This window comes from Mustelus asterias, chromosome 4 (genome assembly GCF_964213995.1).
Source record: "Mustelus asterias chromosome 4, sMusAst1.hap1.1, whole genome shotgun sequence".
Taxonomy (NCBI): domain Eukaryota; kingdom Metazoa; phylum Chordata; class Chondrichthyes; order Carcharhiniformes; family Triakidae; genus Mustelus; species Mustelus asterias.
This window is the reverse complement of record NC_135804.1, coordinates 96834618-96851225: the sequence shown is the minus strand read 5'-3', so window position 1 is coordinate 96851225 and position 16608 is coordinate 96834618. Positions and strand designations below refer to the sequence as shown.

The window sequence follows — 16608 nt, the reverse complement described above, 5'->3', positions numbered from 1 at the left end:
GTAGAGTTCTGGCCAATATGGGCCTGATTTTACCATTTGGAGTCTAAGGGCCGGATCCAGGCGTAATGCAGATCCGAGCCCGGAATCCTCTTTGCAGCGCGCCCATACGCTTTTTGCCGGCTCCAGTCCGATCCGCGCAGAGGGCGGGGTTTAGCGCTGCTGGAACAATCGGAGATCTGAACTGCGCATGCGCAGTTCGAAACAAAATCTGAAGCAGCGCGCCCGAGCGTGAAAGAAAAAAACAGCAGAAAGAGCAGAGAGAGAGGGGGGGGGGCGGGGAGGATGGACTTGGGAGAATCTTGCAAACTGAAAATAATGTAGCATCTTCTTTGTGCTGCATAATTATCTATAGGAAAGGTAATTAAACTACAGCGTCCTAGTGAGCAATTAGTGACCTGAATAATACATTTGTGATCTGTAACTGGATTGTTGATTCCCTGTAGCCATGAGCCAGGTGCTCAAATGTTCAGAGTCATGTGGTGAACTTGGAAAAATTGTCCCCGTGGTTGGAAATAAGATTCAAGGAGATTACTAAATCTGGGAAATCAACCATAGTGAAAAGAAGCTTGTATTGGCAACTCTTCTCTCACATTCCATGGCAGATGTGCCCCTACTTATGAATGTGATTTGCATGGGCAACGTTGGGTGCTTCGGATTTTTATTCTGCAGGTCGCTAAAAGTGCGGATCCGGAACAGACCAGAAGACGGTAAAGTGGGATTTGGCGGTAGAGTTGGGCGCACCGTTCATTAAGTTGACTTAAATGCATGCAAATGCATTTAAATCGTCGGGCCGCCTGATTCGGGCACGGACCAGACCCACGCCCGAATTGGGTGTCGGTAAAGCCGCGATCTGCTCGGATTCGGGTGCAGATCGCATTAAAGGCTCAATGCCCGACTTTATCACAATTACGTGCCCGAAAACGGGTGCGAATTTTTGGTAAAATCGGACCCTATGTCTTTTTGTTTTCAGCAATGCTCAAGTTCTGTACAATCAAGCAACTAATGTGTGGCTAAATAGAACCTCAGTGTTCTGAGTCCAGCAGTGCAATTGCTCTCAATCCAGGCTCCCCAGACCTCTGCATAACCAGTAAAGGCAATTCAGGGGATCTACGATGCAAAGCCAGTCTTATGGGTGGGTGACTGTGTAGAATGCTGCGGTTAAGTGTCAGCGAGTGAGTTACCATTGTAGGCATGCTATGCTGGCAGTCCTGATGTCTCTGTTCTTCCAGCACACTGTGTGCGAAATGCAACCCCTATGCTCCTGCTCTCTCTGAGCTCCTGCCAGACAGAACCTGCAGTCAGATATACTCTGCAGAGACATAGCTAACTCGCTGATATTGATAAGCTAATACCCATTTTCTTAGAGGGGCTATTAAAACACTCTTTACATGCAGCACTTTCATACTGTTAATATTAGTATTAGAATTTAGAAGGGATGGGTTTGTGATTACTAATCCACTTGAAAAGGAATCCCTTCTTTGAAAATTGTTTGAGAGCTACCACTGCCACTGTATGCTTCAGATTCTATTTATCCACATTAATCTTTAGCATGCTGGTATTTTATTGAATTATTTTAATGTAAGATCACAATGTTCCTAAATTATTTAAAATTCACATTTAATAGGATATAATTAAATGAGTTGTCGATTGATCTAATCTCCTGTTGTCAAGCAGATTGCATAACATTGCAGCTCTGTTGTGAGTTTAAAAGCGCAGAAGAAGGCCATTCAGCCCATCGGGCCTGCACCACACATCCCACCCAGGCCCTATCCCCGTAACCCCATGTATTTACACTGCTAATTCCCTGAAATTAAGGGGCAATTTAACATGGCCGATCAACCTACCCGCACATGCTTGGACTGTGGGAGGAAACCGGAGCACCCGGAAAAAACCCTCGCAGACACGGGGAGAATGCGCAAACTCCACACAGTCACCTGAGGCTGGAATTGAACCTGGGTCTCTGGTGCTGTGAGGCAGCAGATCTTTCTGTATTCACACCCACTGCCACACCCCACCCCCCTATCTCTTTGTCGACAATGCTAATGTCACTGAAGCTTTTGGGGAAAGTGGTTGGGCGCCTCATTACCATAGGACAGGCAAGTTCCACTTCAGATCATATCTGATGCTACCTAACACAGCTGCTGGAACCTCATGCGTATGCCTGCCCATTGTATGGCATCTGCAGTTTACCAGGAATCTCTTCCAACTGTGGTGATGGTCCTCTTGCCCTTTGGGTAAAGGAGCAATTCTTGCAAAGTTTCAAATTCTTTTCTCGCTGGGACACCATTACTGGGGCCCACAGCTGCCTTTGTGAAGGTGCTGACAGGGTGCACCATTATCCGTTGACACCTTGGGTTCTTTGCTGAGCCAAAGTAGTGAGAGTTCCTGGAAGAGAAAGTGCCCATCCCTGGCTCTGCCTGTGCCATCATTTCACTTGTATGGAACAGTGAGAAGTTCCTGCTTTGAAAAAACTAACTGGAGACCCCTGAACGAGCAGAAATCTGGAACAAGCAAGTTGCCACAAATTTCCAGGGGAACTCCAATGCGTATTATATTTAAATGTTGATGACGGTTCTGCACAGACTGGATTTTATTTTCATTGTGAAACAGATCATAGAGCCAAAACCCACAGTGCAGGACAGGAAGAAGTCATAGCATAATAGTGAAGTGAATCACAGAGTTTTAAAGCCTGAGTGTTGTCACTGTGAGGAAAAGTTGCAGATAATTCTGACTGTGCAAAAGTGTAAAATGGGCAAAAATGCAAAGATTTGAGATCTGGAACAGCCTCAGGGGGAGGTGACGGCCCAGTGGTATCGCTGCACTATTAATCCAGAAACTCAGCTAATGCTTTGGGGACCCAGGTTCAAATCCCGCCACAGCAGATGGTGGAATTTGAATTCAATAAAAAATATCTGGAATTAAGAATCTACTGATGACCATTGTCGATTGTCAGAAAAGCCATCTGGTTCACTAATGTCCTTTGGGGGAGGAAATCTGCCATCCTTACCCGGTCTGGCCTACAATGTGGTTGACTCTCAGCAAGGGATGGGCAATAAATGCTGGCCAGCCAGCAATGCCCATGTCCCACAAATGAATTTTTTTTTAAATTGCCATCGCATCAAAGTCAAAACTACCACACTGAAGAAAGGTGGGCAATTGTTCAGTCTAGGGATCCTGGGAGGAATGAAAGAGCAGTAGACTGTGATGTGTATTGATTTCAACAGATTTAAAAGATGTCAGGAAGAGAAATAGTTCTAGAGCATTCTTGACTGATTTTGTTCCCATTGTGGAGAACAGATTTCTAGAGTTCTGGAGTTTAATTGTTGTGCTCTTAGCACCTCCCAAATGAATTGGCCAAACTCAGTGCAGAACAAGCTGGTAAATTTGCCAACTAAGTTATTGAAATAAGAAGGAAAATGATTTCAGAGACATTTTGAAGCAATATTTATTAAAATGATCTGTACATTTTTGAACAGATTGTCAAGGAAAAATATAACTTTTAATACAAGACATAATATTTTTTTTAAATTCTCATACAAATGTTTCTCATTGGACACAAATTTTGTAGGAATACAATATGTACAAATGGCAACAAAACTCATACAAGTTCAAATACCTGAGATCAAAAATATTCTTGTTATTAAATAGAATCTGTGCCATTATAGGTCCCAACAGGTCTTCCAATCCATGAATATTCAATCACACACATTCCTCCTCAGTACAATATTCCAGTGGGCACACATAACATCTATTAATACAACACACAAGAACTCTATACAAATGCATTATTCGCATCTGTTTCTTCTCCCCTTCATGAGAATACAATATTGTAATATTAATGAAGTAACTAAACAAATTGTGGGCATGCTCTCCATGTGCAGGATTTTCCAGCCTCACTCGTCCCGAAGCCGAAACATCCTGCTCGAGGTCAACGGATCATTCCATGGTCTGCTCCTCGCCTGCTCCGATTCCCGTGGGACGGTAAAATTCACCCCCCCCCGCCCATATCTTTCCATCCATTAATGTTAAGGGTGGAAAATCATGCAAAATACACCAGTGATTTCCAAATATGTTCTCCTGATGAATGAGGTTCTCTGCCAAGAGCACAATTCTGTATAGTTAGCCCTAAAATGCAAGTTAAATAACATATTCTTCAAAACATCCCTGCACAGAATGCCCTGTGTGTTTCTTATTCACTTTACACAAAACAATTGGTAACTTCAGAGGACACAGAAGGGGCATTGGAATACAAGGAATCAGGAATGAGGAAAAGCTGCCATTAAAACCAGTGCTTCTGCAAAACATCTAAAATTTTTTGTCATGAACTATCTATCCCCGCCATTCCAGCTCCTGAAGTAAAGATCTGTATAAGCATTTTCTGATTTCCAAATGTAAATCAGTCAGATCCCCAGAATATATGACAGCATATATCCTTTATAGTTTCTTTTCTTGGCTTGGTATTTCAATGATTCTAGCAGTTTTCAAACCATTATTAGGTGACTTCACATTTGGTTAATGGATGAAAGTACATTTGAGATGCAGTCCAGGTCCTACCAAGAGGCTGACTAGTGAACTGTCAATGCATCACTTCTATTCACAAAGAGAGAAATAGCTAATGTAGCCGATTACTTGCTGATGCTCTAATACCCTCATATAATGATGTTATATCGTTCTGTTATTTCTCACCCACTTCCCACATCCTGGGGGTGATTTTTCCACCCCACCGCACTAGTTTTCCAGTGCAGCGGGATCGGCCAGGCTCTAGATCGGAACGGGGGGGAGAGACTGGCCTGGGAATGGTTTTGGGGGCCGTGATCAGGCCATGGGGGTTGGAGGGGCAGCATTGCGAGGGTCCCAGGCAGGGCAGCAATCCAGTTGGCCAGCAAATGGGAGGCTGAGAGTTTGGGGCCACTGCGCATGCACAGAGTAAGAAGATCGCGCATATCGACACAGAGTGCTTACCCCAGTCCAACGCCGGCATCTCCACATCATGCACAGAGGCCCAGTGATTTCAGCCTCTCCAGCGAGGATAGGCCTGCCCCCTGAAATTTAATGATATAGACACTGGTGGCCTCTGCACAGAGTGTGGGAGATTCTAGTGTGAACTCCCACTGAAAAAAACAGAGTGAATTACTCCAGTTTTTCCATGAACTCAACAATTTCTTTGGGAGAATTCCGCTCCCTCGCTCTCTTCCAGCCACCTTCAAGAGGTTGAAGTGAACTACTGAAAGTGCTGAGTTTCATCTGTTTTTCAATCCAGATTAATTTATCTCCTTTGTATTCAAAATTTCAACCCCAACCATTACGAGGTGTGTTTGGTCATCTTCCTGCTCATGGAAGTAACACACAAATGAGAGCATTTAGGGATTGCCATAAAATTATCATCCAAATCCTCTGTCACAACAAAGCTGGACAACAACAAAGTCATTTCCCTTCTACCCTTAGGGATCGACTATATTCAATTTAAAAATAACATGCATTTGCAGCAGATCTAAACCACATCAAAATCAAAAGTTAACCTTTAAAAGGGAGATAGTTCTTTGGCCACTTTCAGCTCCTGCTTCTATAGTGAAAAGCATGTCCTCAGCCCCTACCCGCCAGAAGAAAGGAATTGGGTTTTGGTTGTGATTCAATGGATAAAATCTGGACAGCTAGAATGGATGGAATTAAAGATAAATCTTTCCCTTGAGATAGAACTGAAGGGAGGTGACAGGTTATAATCCTTTAACCTGTAGCTGTCACCTCATTGAATGAATGCACGATACTTTGCAGGTTTGTAGCCAAACAGGAAGTTTGTGCTAACAATTTCAGACTGGCTAAAGCTGTTACCATAGTAATAGGAAGGGCACAGTGATAGAATCGAAGATGATGGAATTAACAGGAATCCATTATCTGTCCACAATCTGTGCTGTTGTGTTTCCTGTTACAGAATCTTAAGTTTACGCTTTGTACACAGTGACCAGACATTTCAACTGCTCTGTGAAGTATTTATCTTTAAAGGCTGTGATCCAATCTCATATCTGGCACCAACCTTATTCTTGCGATCAGCCAAATAAAAAATTCACAATCATTGCTATGTGGAAGAAATGCAAGGATTAAACGTGAAATGGTGGATGCAAAAGATAAAAGAGGTTCACTAAGATTTCGGGTGTGTGTGAGATGGGGGGAGGTGCGGGGGGGGGGGGGGGGTGGGGGGGAGGTGATGTTGGGGATTTGGTTTTTCTTCCTTATTTAACAATTGAAACATGAAGCTGTTTCACATCCAGTTCAGTAACATTCAGACACAAGAGTCTATTCAAACTCTAGAATAGAGAATCTCTTGCAGTCATTAAAACGGTAGAACGGTAATGATCTATTAAACGGGATTTACTAATAGGAGATCTGAGTTTTGCAGTTTCAGAGAGGTCACCTACTAGCTAGGGTAGTGTTTCTTTCCACCTGCCTCCTACAGCTAGTCCTGTTCATGTTCATGACTCCAATGATTCTGCAATAAACTCTCTCTAGGCCGCAAGGAGTGAGATACATAATACAGAGATAGAGTCATAGACACCAAAACAAAAAGGACTGAAAGATCCAGAGAGTTCATTGTTATTGGCTAATCTGCAGCAATATGTTGGTAACATTAAAAACATACTGAATAGAATAATGTAACAATTAGTAGTTCATGCTAACCGTTGGCATTCCACCCAGCTATCACTCCAAGCTAACTCAGGCTAGGTATTTCATTAGTTTCCAATAAGACTCATTCATAAGTGCTGCCAAGGCCAAGTGACTGCTGTCGACCACAGCAACAGGTAACTGCAAACAACAGAGCTACAAACCACACAACTTATACACAAATATCATGATACCACAAATTATACTGTCTTACCGCTATTAATACACCTTCCAGCAGCAATATTAGTCTGAAAGCAAAGCACGAAGTAATGCCAGTGCAATGCGCCTTATTACCATGTCTGAACTAATGCAACAGAATGCAGCAGAAAATGGTGAATAAAATTCTAACATGCAACACTGGATGATTTATAATTAAATGTGCTGAATTGCAGTTCAGTTGTTTGCGTGTTTTAAACTGCAACATTTTAAATAAGTGCAGGAGGAAGCCATTCAGCCTATCGAGTTTGCACTAGCTCTCTGAAAGAGCATTCTACCTAGTCCCACTCCCCTACCTTACCCTTGTAATCTTGCAGATTTTTTTCAGATAGCAATGCAATTCCTTTCTGAACACCTCAATCAAACCTGTGCCCAGCACCCTCTCAGGCTCCAATCAATCCCTGGATGAAAAAAAACTTATACTCAAATCACTTTTACTTCTTTTTGCCAATTATTTTGAATCTGTTCTAGAGACGTTCACTGACTGTTGTCACCGTGAGATTAGAAATCCAATCCCATCAGATATATCAAGCTCCTCCCCTTGTACAGTATTAACTTTTCTCAAAAAAAGTAATACAAAAACTGACAAATCAAACACTTTAAAATCAAGAAAAACGACATTACAGGTTCCTCTTGGCACTGTGAGACTGTTAAATTCAACTCCATGGGAGAGATGAAGTGTCTTCCATTAAAGTTGCAGGGTGGGATAGCCTACTCAGACTGGTTGATACAAAACAAAACTAAGATATTTAAAATAGCAAGTTCAAAGCAGAGAAGTAATACCGCATGAAATTACAACTGAAGTTCCATCAGTGCTCTCCAGCAATGGAAGACATCCAGTGTAACAGTTGACATCAGATATTCCACTGTTACAAAAAAAAAGGGGCACATCTAGATTTGCCAACTCTGGTTGGATACATTCCTGGAAGTTTCATCACATGATTTTAAACCTCGAACCACCCTGCCCCCACAATCCCACTAATGGACTATCCTCAATCGTACTGACCACCCATTGGTCAATTGAAAAAGGAACAAACTCTGCTACCCGATTGAATTCATTGCAACTGGCAATGAACCAACCTCCTCCCAATCCCAACTCCACTATTTTTATAACTAATAAGTGAAAGGGTTCAAAGAAATTTTTAAAACACACAAATTTTATTTAGTTAACTTGTCTCTTAAGTTGCTCGCAACAATGTTACAGAGATCAACCTTCACTTCCTGGCGACTCCCAAGAGTTTGGCAATCTGAGGTACATGTTCTGAGCGGTGAGAGACATCTCCCCTGGTCACACAGCTCCACATTAACCTTGGGTTAATATTCTTCCTCAATCTCAGTGAGGGGAGCAGAAATGTGATGCAACAGATCTCAGTTAACGTAAAAAAGGCTTGCCAGTGTGCAATCAATCAATCTGCAATCAATTGTATGGGTTTCCTGGCACTTCATCCTTAAATCCCTCCATCCACTACACAAAGCTATGCTGAATGCCCGGTATGAAATAGAGTAACCGTGGCATTCATGGCTGCTATGGACATTGAGTCATGTATTATTGTTGTTTGAATCCCATTTTCATTCATTTGCCTATTTATGGACATTATTGAATGTCCAGGCAATTGAATGGGCCTAAAAATGAGCAATGGTGTCCCTTTCCCACTTTCTATCCTTGCCTGCCCCAGTTCTGTTCGGAAATCAGCAGACTGAGGGCAGAGATCCTGCACGTTGATACCCAATGATTCCTCAGGATACACTGGAAGGGTCCTGTTTTAAGTAGGCCATTGTTGTTAAGCAACTGGGTAAGGCTTATCCTGCTGGATGCAAGTACTAGCTCTGCTACAGGCCCAATGCTTGTGAATAAAGAAAACAAAACTAATAAAAATAACAACATTGCAAAATCAGCAATGTAAAAGATTAGCTTCAATTCTAGGCACTGCCTATGTGGGACGTGAACACACAACTTCAGCATTATCAGAAGTGCCAAGTGGCCATGAAGCGCAAGAATTGCAACAGGAAACACTCCCAAAATTTGTGAAGCTAGGACAATGCTCAATTCCACTGTATGGAACAGATGTATAAATAAGAGTGGCATGGTGGCACAGTGGTCAGCACTACTGCCTCACAGCACCAGGGACCCGGGTTCAATTCCGGCCTCGGGTGACTATCTGGGTGGAGTTTGCACCTTCTCCCCATGTCTGCATGAGCTTCCTCCCAAGCACTTCGGTTTCCTCCCACAGTCTAAAAGATGTGCAAGTTAGTTTGATTGGCCATGCTAAATTGCCCCCTTAGTGTCAGGGGGACTAGCACAGGGTTATGGGGATACAGTCTGGATGGGATTGTGGTCTATGCAGACTCGATGAGCCAAATGGCCTCTATCTGCACCGTAGGGATTCTATGGTTCTAAAAGGTGTTGATACTACTGGAGTTCCAGAGAAGGAGAGATAACATCAATGCATTCACCTGAGGCGAAACAGTCTCACTTGTAATTAGGTGAGAAGATGATCACCAGCCTGAGGTTCAGATGCTCAAAGATAAAAGATTTTGAGAACGATCGGTGACCATACTCTGAAAGAATATGGTCAGTATGCAACAACTTGGGATTTATCTGGAGGGCAATAGACAAGTCAGAACAAGTTGCAATGACATTGCATAGATTAATTGTGAGGCCAGTTCTAGAGTACGCTGCACAGTTTTGGTTAGCTGACCACAAAAAATATACGGCTACATTAGAAACAATTCATGGGAGAGTGACCAGGATGTTTTATAGCCTTAGAGTACTGAATTCTAAAGATCGATTTCAGTAACTACATTAGGGAAAGAAGGCTGAGGGGAGTAATGAAACTATTTCCAAATAATTAAAAGCTTCAATATGTTATTTAACTTGGTCTATGTGCATGGGTTCAAAAATCATAAGCAAAATTCACAAGGTTCAAATAAGGTTAGTGGTTCCTACCCACAAGATTACCGGCATGTGGAAGGAACTCTCAGAGAAGATAATTGATTTGGGTCAAGTGATGCCTTTGAATGACTGAGCTTGGTTAGCATCTGATGAAAAGGAGGAATGAGGATCTTATTGAGATGTTAACAGCAGAGCTTGATTTTATTTTCAGGGGAGGAAGTAAAGATTATATGGGGAGATTATATGGTGGATGGTTTGAGCACACAGAACCTGGATATAGTAAGCTTGATTGGTCCAATGGCCTTTTCTCTCAGTAATTTCTCACGCTCTGTTGCAGATCGCATTCTGTGGATCAGCCATTTCTAATTTAGAACATACATTTAAAGTTTTGTTTTACATGCATGGAACATTTCTAGTATATTTATCATGATTTGAGTTTTCATCCCCACGATTAAATCCATAAAATTCCACAAACCAGTGTTTAAGCACCTGCAGTGGTGAAACATATGTACACACCATCAATGTACAGCCATCATCAATGTATGTACACCTGCAATGGTGAAACATATGTACAACCATCATCAATGTACAACCATCATCAATGTATGTACATGTGTAGTAGTGAAATGTATGTACACACCATCAATTCTCCCACAACACAAGATTTCTTCATTATGATGCAGCAGGGTTGAGGGAAGGACTCAGCAGATACCAGGCATCGATCCAAAGGGGAAAGAACACAATTGGACATCCCATTATATTTGACTTGAGAATCACAAAGATTGGGTTTATAGAGTTTCAACTGCCAGCCTCTACATTGAGGTATTGAACAAAGAATGTGCAGAGAAAAGAGGAAAAAGGAAGCAGAAAATATAGCTTTAAATCTATTTACATGCTGGATATGTACAATTACACAGGGGGGCAGTATTTTGATACTCTGTGCAACATAATAAGTTAATGCAGTACTCTCCAGAAATAAGAATCTTATATGAGAATGCGGTTAAACAGAACAACCCCATAAGGTACAAACATTTATTCTTGCCACAGAAAGCACACATTAGCTTGTCAGTATCAGCCCACATTCAACTTCCCAAATGCACTATTCCACTTGAGGTTAGCTATCAATTCCCACACGGTCCCATCAACAGCCCCCAGCACTTCCCCACACCGTAAACACTTTTCTGGAAGTTAACATTCCATGCCCCTCTCACATTTCCTTATTCCATTGTTTAAGGGTCTCCACCCCAAATTCCGATGTATTTACTTACATTTCTCTTTTCTACTAGCTGAATATGGTGATGGAAGTATCACTATGAACAGATTTACAGCCAGACCAGTAAAGTTCAAACAACTTTAAGCAAAAAACTCAAAGATGGTCCCTTTCTTTGTCCCAGTTGCATGGGTGCAATCATTTCACAGCAGTTAAGGGATTAAAGGCACATAAAGACCCAATAAAATTAAAACAGAAAATGCTGGAAAGATTCAGCAGATCTGGCAGAGATTTTCCAGCATTTTCTGTTTTTATTTCAGATTTCCAGCATCTGCAGTATTTTGCTTTCATTATAATAAAATTAAAACCACTGGACAGAGGCACAATCTCTTTTTAAAGGTAACTCACCAACTGACTACTGGTAAAATCTATCAATGATTATATAATAATCACTTAATTGGTGTTCTATGAGGCAGGTGTCAGGAAGGATTCCTTTACACAAAGGATGGTTGCAGCCTGGGTACTAGACACATGTATTCAAATGTTTCTTTAATAAGAGGAAGACAGAAAGATTGGTATAATGTAAGTATAATACCAAATGGCTGAACAGCCTTCTTCATCTGAACTTTTTCTTGTGATGTATCTTGCCTGGCTGGGGTAATTAGAAGGCTGATTATCATTTAATGATGGCTGTCAGCAGGGCATACTCATAAAGGACATCCTTCCCCTGCTTGCAGTGTCAGCTGAGTTCAGATTTTGGCCTCTAGTCCCCGTGGGCTTGACGGCAGAAAGGAGTCTCGTATCCTAGCAACCTCAACAGCACACAGGTATCCGGAGACCTTGTTGTACCATTCTGGAGTCCGGCCCCTGAGGAAACAAAAGGGAAAAATAGAAACACAAGAAAAGTCAACAAGAAGGAAAAGCTAATCATTCCACCGGTACCCTAACTCACCCATTGTAACATTCAGCTTCATTTCAAACATCTCTAACGTTCCTGCCACTCGACTCCAACCAGCAGATCATTCTAAAATGTTCAAGACTAGAAGCATCCCAATATCTGTTTTAAAATTGGTGCGTGCTAATTTCTATTTGTTTTTAAGTTCCCTTTACCTGACTTACTTGGAAGTAATATTCTAGCCCATTATCATAGAATCCCTACAGTGCAAGAGAAACCATTTGGCCAATCAAGTTTCCACTGACTCTTGACAGAGTATCTTACTTAGGCCCTCTCCCCTGCCCTATCCCCATAACCACATACATTTCCCATAGCTAAATCATCAAACCTACACATCTTGGGACACGAAGGGCCAATCCACCTACCCTGCACATCTTTGACTTTAATAATTCTATTATATGAAAAGATCCCCATTAATCTCCCCCTCTGTAAATACAGTAAACTTTAAATAATCCAAGAGTTATTCAGGAACATCACACCTAGAAGAAATCTGGCTATCAGGATATAAGAACATAAGAACATAAGAAATAGGAGCAGGAGTAGGCCATCTAGCCCCTCGAGCCTGCCCCACCATTCAATAAGATCATGGCTGATCTGAAGTGGATCAGTTCCACTTACCCGCCTGATCCCTATAACCCCTAATTCCCTTACCCATCTGGAATCCATCTATCCGTGATTTAAACATATTCAACGAGGTAGCCTCCACCACTTCAGTGGGCAGAGAATTCCAGAGATTCACCACCCTCTGAGAGAAGAAGTTCCTCCTCAACTCTGTCCTAAACTGACTCCCCTTTATTTTGAGGCTGTGCCCTCTAGTTCTAGCTTCCTTTCTAAGTGGAAAGAATCTCTCCACCTCTACCCTATCCAGCCCCTTCATTATCTTATAGATCTCTATACGATCCCCCCTCAGCCATCTAAATTCCAACGAGTACAAACTCAATCTGCTCAGTCTCTCCTCATAATCAACACCCCTCATCTCTAGTATCAACCTGGCGAACCTTCTCTGCACTCCCTCCAAGGCCAATATATCCTTCCGCAAATAAGGGGACCAATACTGCACACAGTATTCCAGCTGCGGCCTCACCAATGCCCTGTACAGATGCAGCAAGACATCTCTGCTTTTATATTCTATCCCCCTTGCGATATAGGCCAACATCCCATTTGCCTTCTTGATCACCTGTTGCATCTGCAGACTGGGTTTTTGCGTCTCATGCACAAGGACCCCCAGGTCCCTTTGCACAGTAGCATGTTGCAATTTTTTTCCATTTAGATAATAATCCAATTTGCTATTATTATTTCCTCCAAAGTGAATAACCTCGCATTTGTCAACGTTATACTCCATCTCCCAGATCCTCGCCCACTCACTCAGCCTGTCCAAATCTCTCTGCAGACCTTCTACGCCCTCCACACGATTCACTTTTCCACTTATCTTTGTGTCGTCTGCAAACTTTGTTACCCTACACTCAGTCCCCTCCTCCAGATCGTCTATATAAATGGTAAATAGTTGAGGCCCCAGTACCGATCCCTGCGGCTCGCCACTAGTTACCATTTGCCAACCAGAAAAGCACCCATTTATTCCGACTCTCTGTTCCCTGTCGGATAGCCAATCCCCAATCCACTCTAACACCCTACCCCCAACTCCGTGTGACCCAATCTTCTTCAGCAACCTTTTGTGAAGCACCTTATCAAACGCCTTTTGGAAATCCAAAAACACCGCATCCACCGGTTCCCCTGCGTCAACCGCACTAGTCACATCCTCATAAAAATCCAACAAGTTCGTCAAGCACGACTTTCTCCTCATGAATCCATGCTGCGTCTGCTTAATCGAACCATCCTTATCCAGATGGCCTGATATGCTTAATATGGAGGTCAGAACTTGGGACTCAAACTGCTTCAAAGAAATACTGCCTTCACTACCATGTAGAATAATTAACCAGTCTTTAGTGGAAAAAGATATACAAGGTACATTCTTAGATCTCCATCTGTCACAAATACTGAAGAGTGGGATAGACATCAAATAGAGGCCAAACAATTGCACATGGAGAAAGGGAAAATCTTGGAAGGATGTGGGTGGGTGGGGTGGGGGGGGGGGGTGGGGGGTGATTTGACTCTCCTCCCAGCAGAATTAAGCGCAGAATTTTACCACCACGTTCGGGCGAGATCATAAAATCCCACCCAAGGCCAACGGAGATTTCCATTCTGTGAGCGGGTGAGGTGGTAAAATTCCGGCCCAAGAGTCTCAAGTCATCTGTGCTCAGTATCCACAGAGGATGGTACACAGCCATGCAGAAAATAGTTTGAAACGGGATAATGTTACTCTTACTTAGAAATAAAGTGACCCCATTTCTGCAGGTTTGTCCCAATTGTCCACTGTAATTGCAGGATCTGTAGAAAGCTCGGAGAGCGGAATAATTACTATTTACACTATTTCTCCAGGGTGAGACACGACCTCCCTTTCACAAAACCATGTTGACTCTCACTAATATGTCCACTTATTTCCAAGTGGGAATAAATCCTGTCTCGAAGAATCCTCTCCAATAATTTCCCTACCATTGATGTAAGGCTCACCGGCCTGTAATTACCTGGATTATTCTTGCTACCCTTCTTAAACAAAGGAACATTGGCTATTCTCCAATCCTCTGGGACTTCCCCTGTAGCCAGTGAAGGTACAAAGCTTTCTCTCAAGGCCCCAGCAATTTCCTCCCTTGCCTCTCTCAGTATTCTGGGATATATCCCATCAGGCCCTGGGGACTTGTCTACCTTAATGTTTCTCAAGATCCCAATACCTCCTCCTTTTTTGATCTCAACATGACTCAAACCATCCACACATCCTTTCCCAGACTCATCATCCACCACTGGACATTCTAAGAACTTTTTCAGTGGTCGTGTTTACAGTCCTTGGCACAATTAAGAATCCAACTATTCACCACATTCTACTAATTCTATGGATTTTTACAATTCCTCTACATTTCATACACTTCATCCTTGGGCACAAGGTGACACAATGGGTTAGTCATTGAATACTGGGCTTGAGTGATATTTAAAGAATGTTTTTAAATTTTTACTCCATTCTTAAAATTACAAAGCCAATGGTCAGAGCAGACAAGGCAAACCCGAATCCACCTCCTTGCTTGCTCCAGAAACAAATTTCAAATTGAATCCAATTTATAATTCCCACAAGAGAGACAAACAAGATAGAAGCTGACAAGAAGTGGCATTGCACCTGATCTTGAGCTTGATCCAACTCTGGACTTAACTAAAATGCCACAAAGTGCAGCCCTGCCAGATGATCCTGGTTTCATCCCATTTTGATGTCAGTAAAGGTCTAACATGAAATGGGTCTTGGCTGCCTCAACTGAGAAAAATAAATGTTACATTAGAGTAGAAGGGGCTCCTCTTCTGAGACTGAGACACATTGTCGGATCAGAGGAGAAGTCACCTATTTGGCACCTGACTAGAGCTGCATTTGACTGGGAAATGTTTGATGCCAGTGCATTCCAACACTCCATTTTCCAGCACTAATATCCAACATCCTAATGAGCACAAAATCCAAAAGGAAAAAATGTTTTTTTTTTCAAAACACCTTTCATTATTTAATTCAAGTCTGGACTTTGAACTTTTCAATTCATCACAACAGTTGTTATAGTGTCAGTTGGTATATTGTCTCCTGAACTCCTGCCTGAAACTTTCCCAACTTGAATCTGACCCCAGTGCCTGAGAATGATGCCAGTCATCAGGCCAGCTCTTTCCCTCAATGTTCACATTCTGGTGATTCATGCAGAACCACACGTCAATCACGCCGTGGGGTGAGGAGACATGAAACACATACCTCAGGTCAGTCCTGGAGATATATGTGAGCCGGGATCGGCCTGGGCCACAAGTTTCAACCAGGTATTGCGAGTTCAGGACTACAGCTCTCACACCTCCTTCCAGGTGCACAGACTCATGTTCAACAGAAACTGCCGCCAGAATGCATGATTCCTTCAGGAAATCAGTCCGCCATGTCCTAGGTCAGAAGAAAAACAATTACAATGCTACAGCGAATCGGACACTGGACTAGACACTGTCTGCCCCCATATTATTCAGCCCAATGCATGCTGACAGGTAGAAATAATTGGATATGCACGATTCATTCATGGGGTGTGGGTGTCAGTGGCTTGGCCAACATTTATAGCCCATCCAAAATTGCCCTTGAGAAGGCGGTGATGAACTGCCTTCTTGACCCCCTGCAATGTGGTAAAGGTGCACCCACAGTGCTGTTAGGGAGGGAGGCCAAGTGACAGTGAAGGAATGGTGATATATTTCCAAGTCAGGATGCTGAGTAGCTTGGAGGAGAATTTGCAGGTGGTGGTGTTCCCAGGCATCTGCTGCTCTTGTCCTTCTAGATGGTGGTGGTCACGAATTTGAAAGGCATTGCCTAAGGAGCCTTGCTGAGTTTTTGCAGTGCATCTTGTAGACGGTACACACTGCTACCACTGTGTTTCCACGGTGTTGGAAGGAGTGAACATTTATGGGTGGGCTGTCTATCAAATGGGTTGTTTTGTCCTGGATGGTGTTCAGCTTCTTGACTGTTGATGGAGCTGCACTTATCCAGACAAGTGAAGAGTATTTTGCTGTACTCCTGACTAGTATCTTGTTGATGGTGGATAACCTTGGGTGGGAGGTCGGGGATGGGGG

At 42.8% G+C, this 16608-nt stretch overlaps 1 protein-coding gene across 2 annotated transcripts in view; it reads right to left on the bottom strand.

The window, feature by feature from the left end:
• Positions 1 to 3427: 3427 nt before the first annotated feature.
• The window catches only part of stard8 (StAR related lipid transfer domain containing 8), a 110613-nt gene continuing 97432 nt past the window's right edge, over positions 3428 to 16608 (bottom strand). Inside the window, exons 13-15 of one of the 2 annotated variants that reach the window (XR_013497650.1) lie at positions 15761 to 15937; positions 11572 to 11843; positions 3428 to 4125 (exon numbers count right to left, since the gene is read on the bottom strand). Coding sequence is in view for 1 of the 2 variants with exons in the window: in XM_078211429.1 (XP_078067555.1) it covers positions 11726 to 11843; positions 15761 to 15937 (295 nt within the window). In the remaining variant the exon portion in view is untranslated. Of the gene's footprint in view, positions 4126 to 11509; positions 11844 to 15760; positions 15938 to 16608 lie in introns of those variants that run through there. The other variant, XM_078211429.1, reaches the window with a different exon arrangement.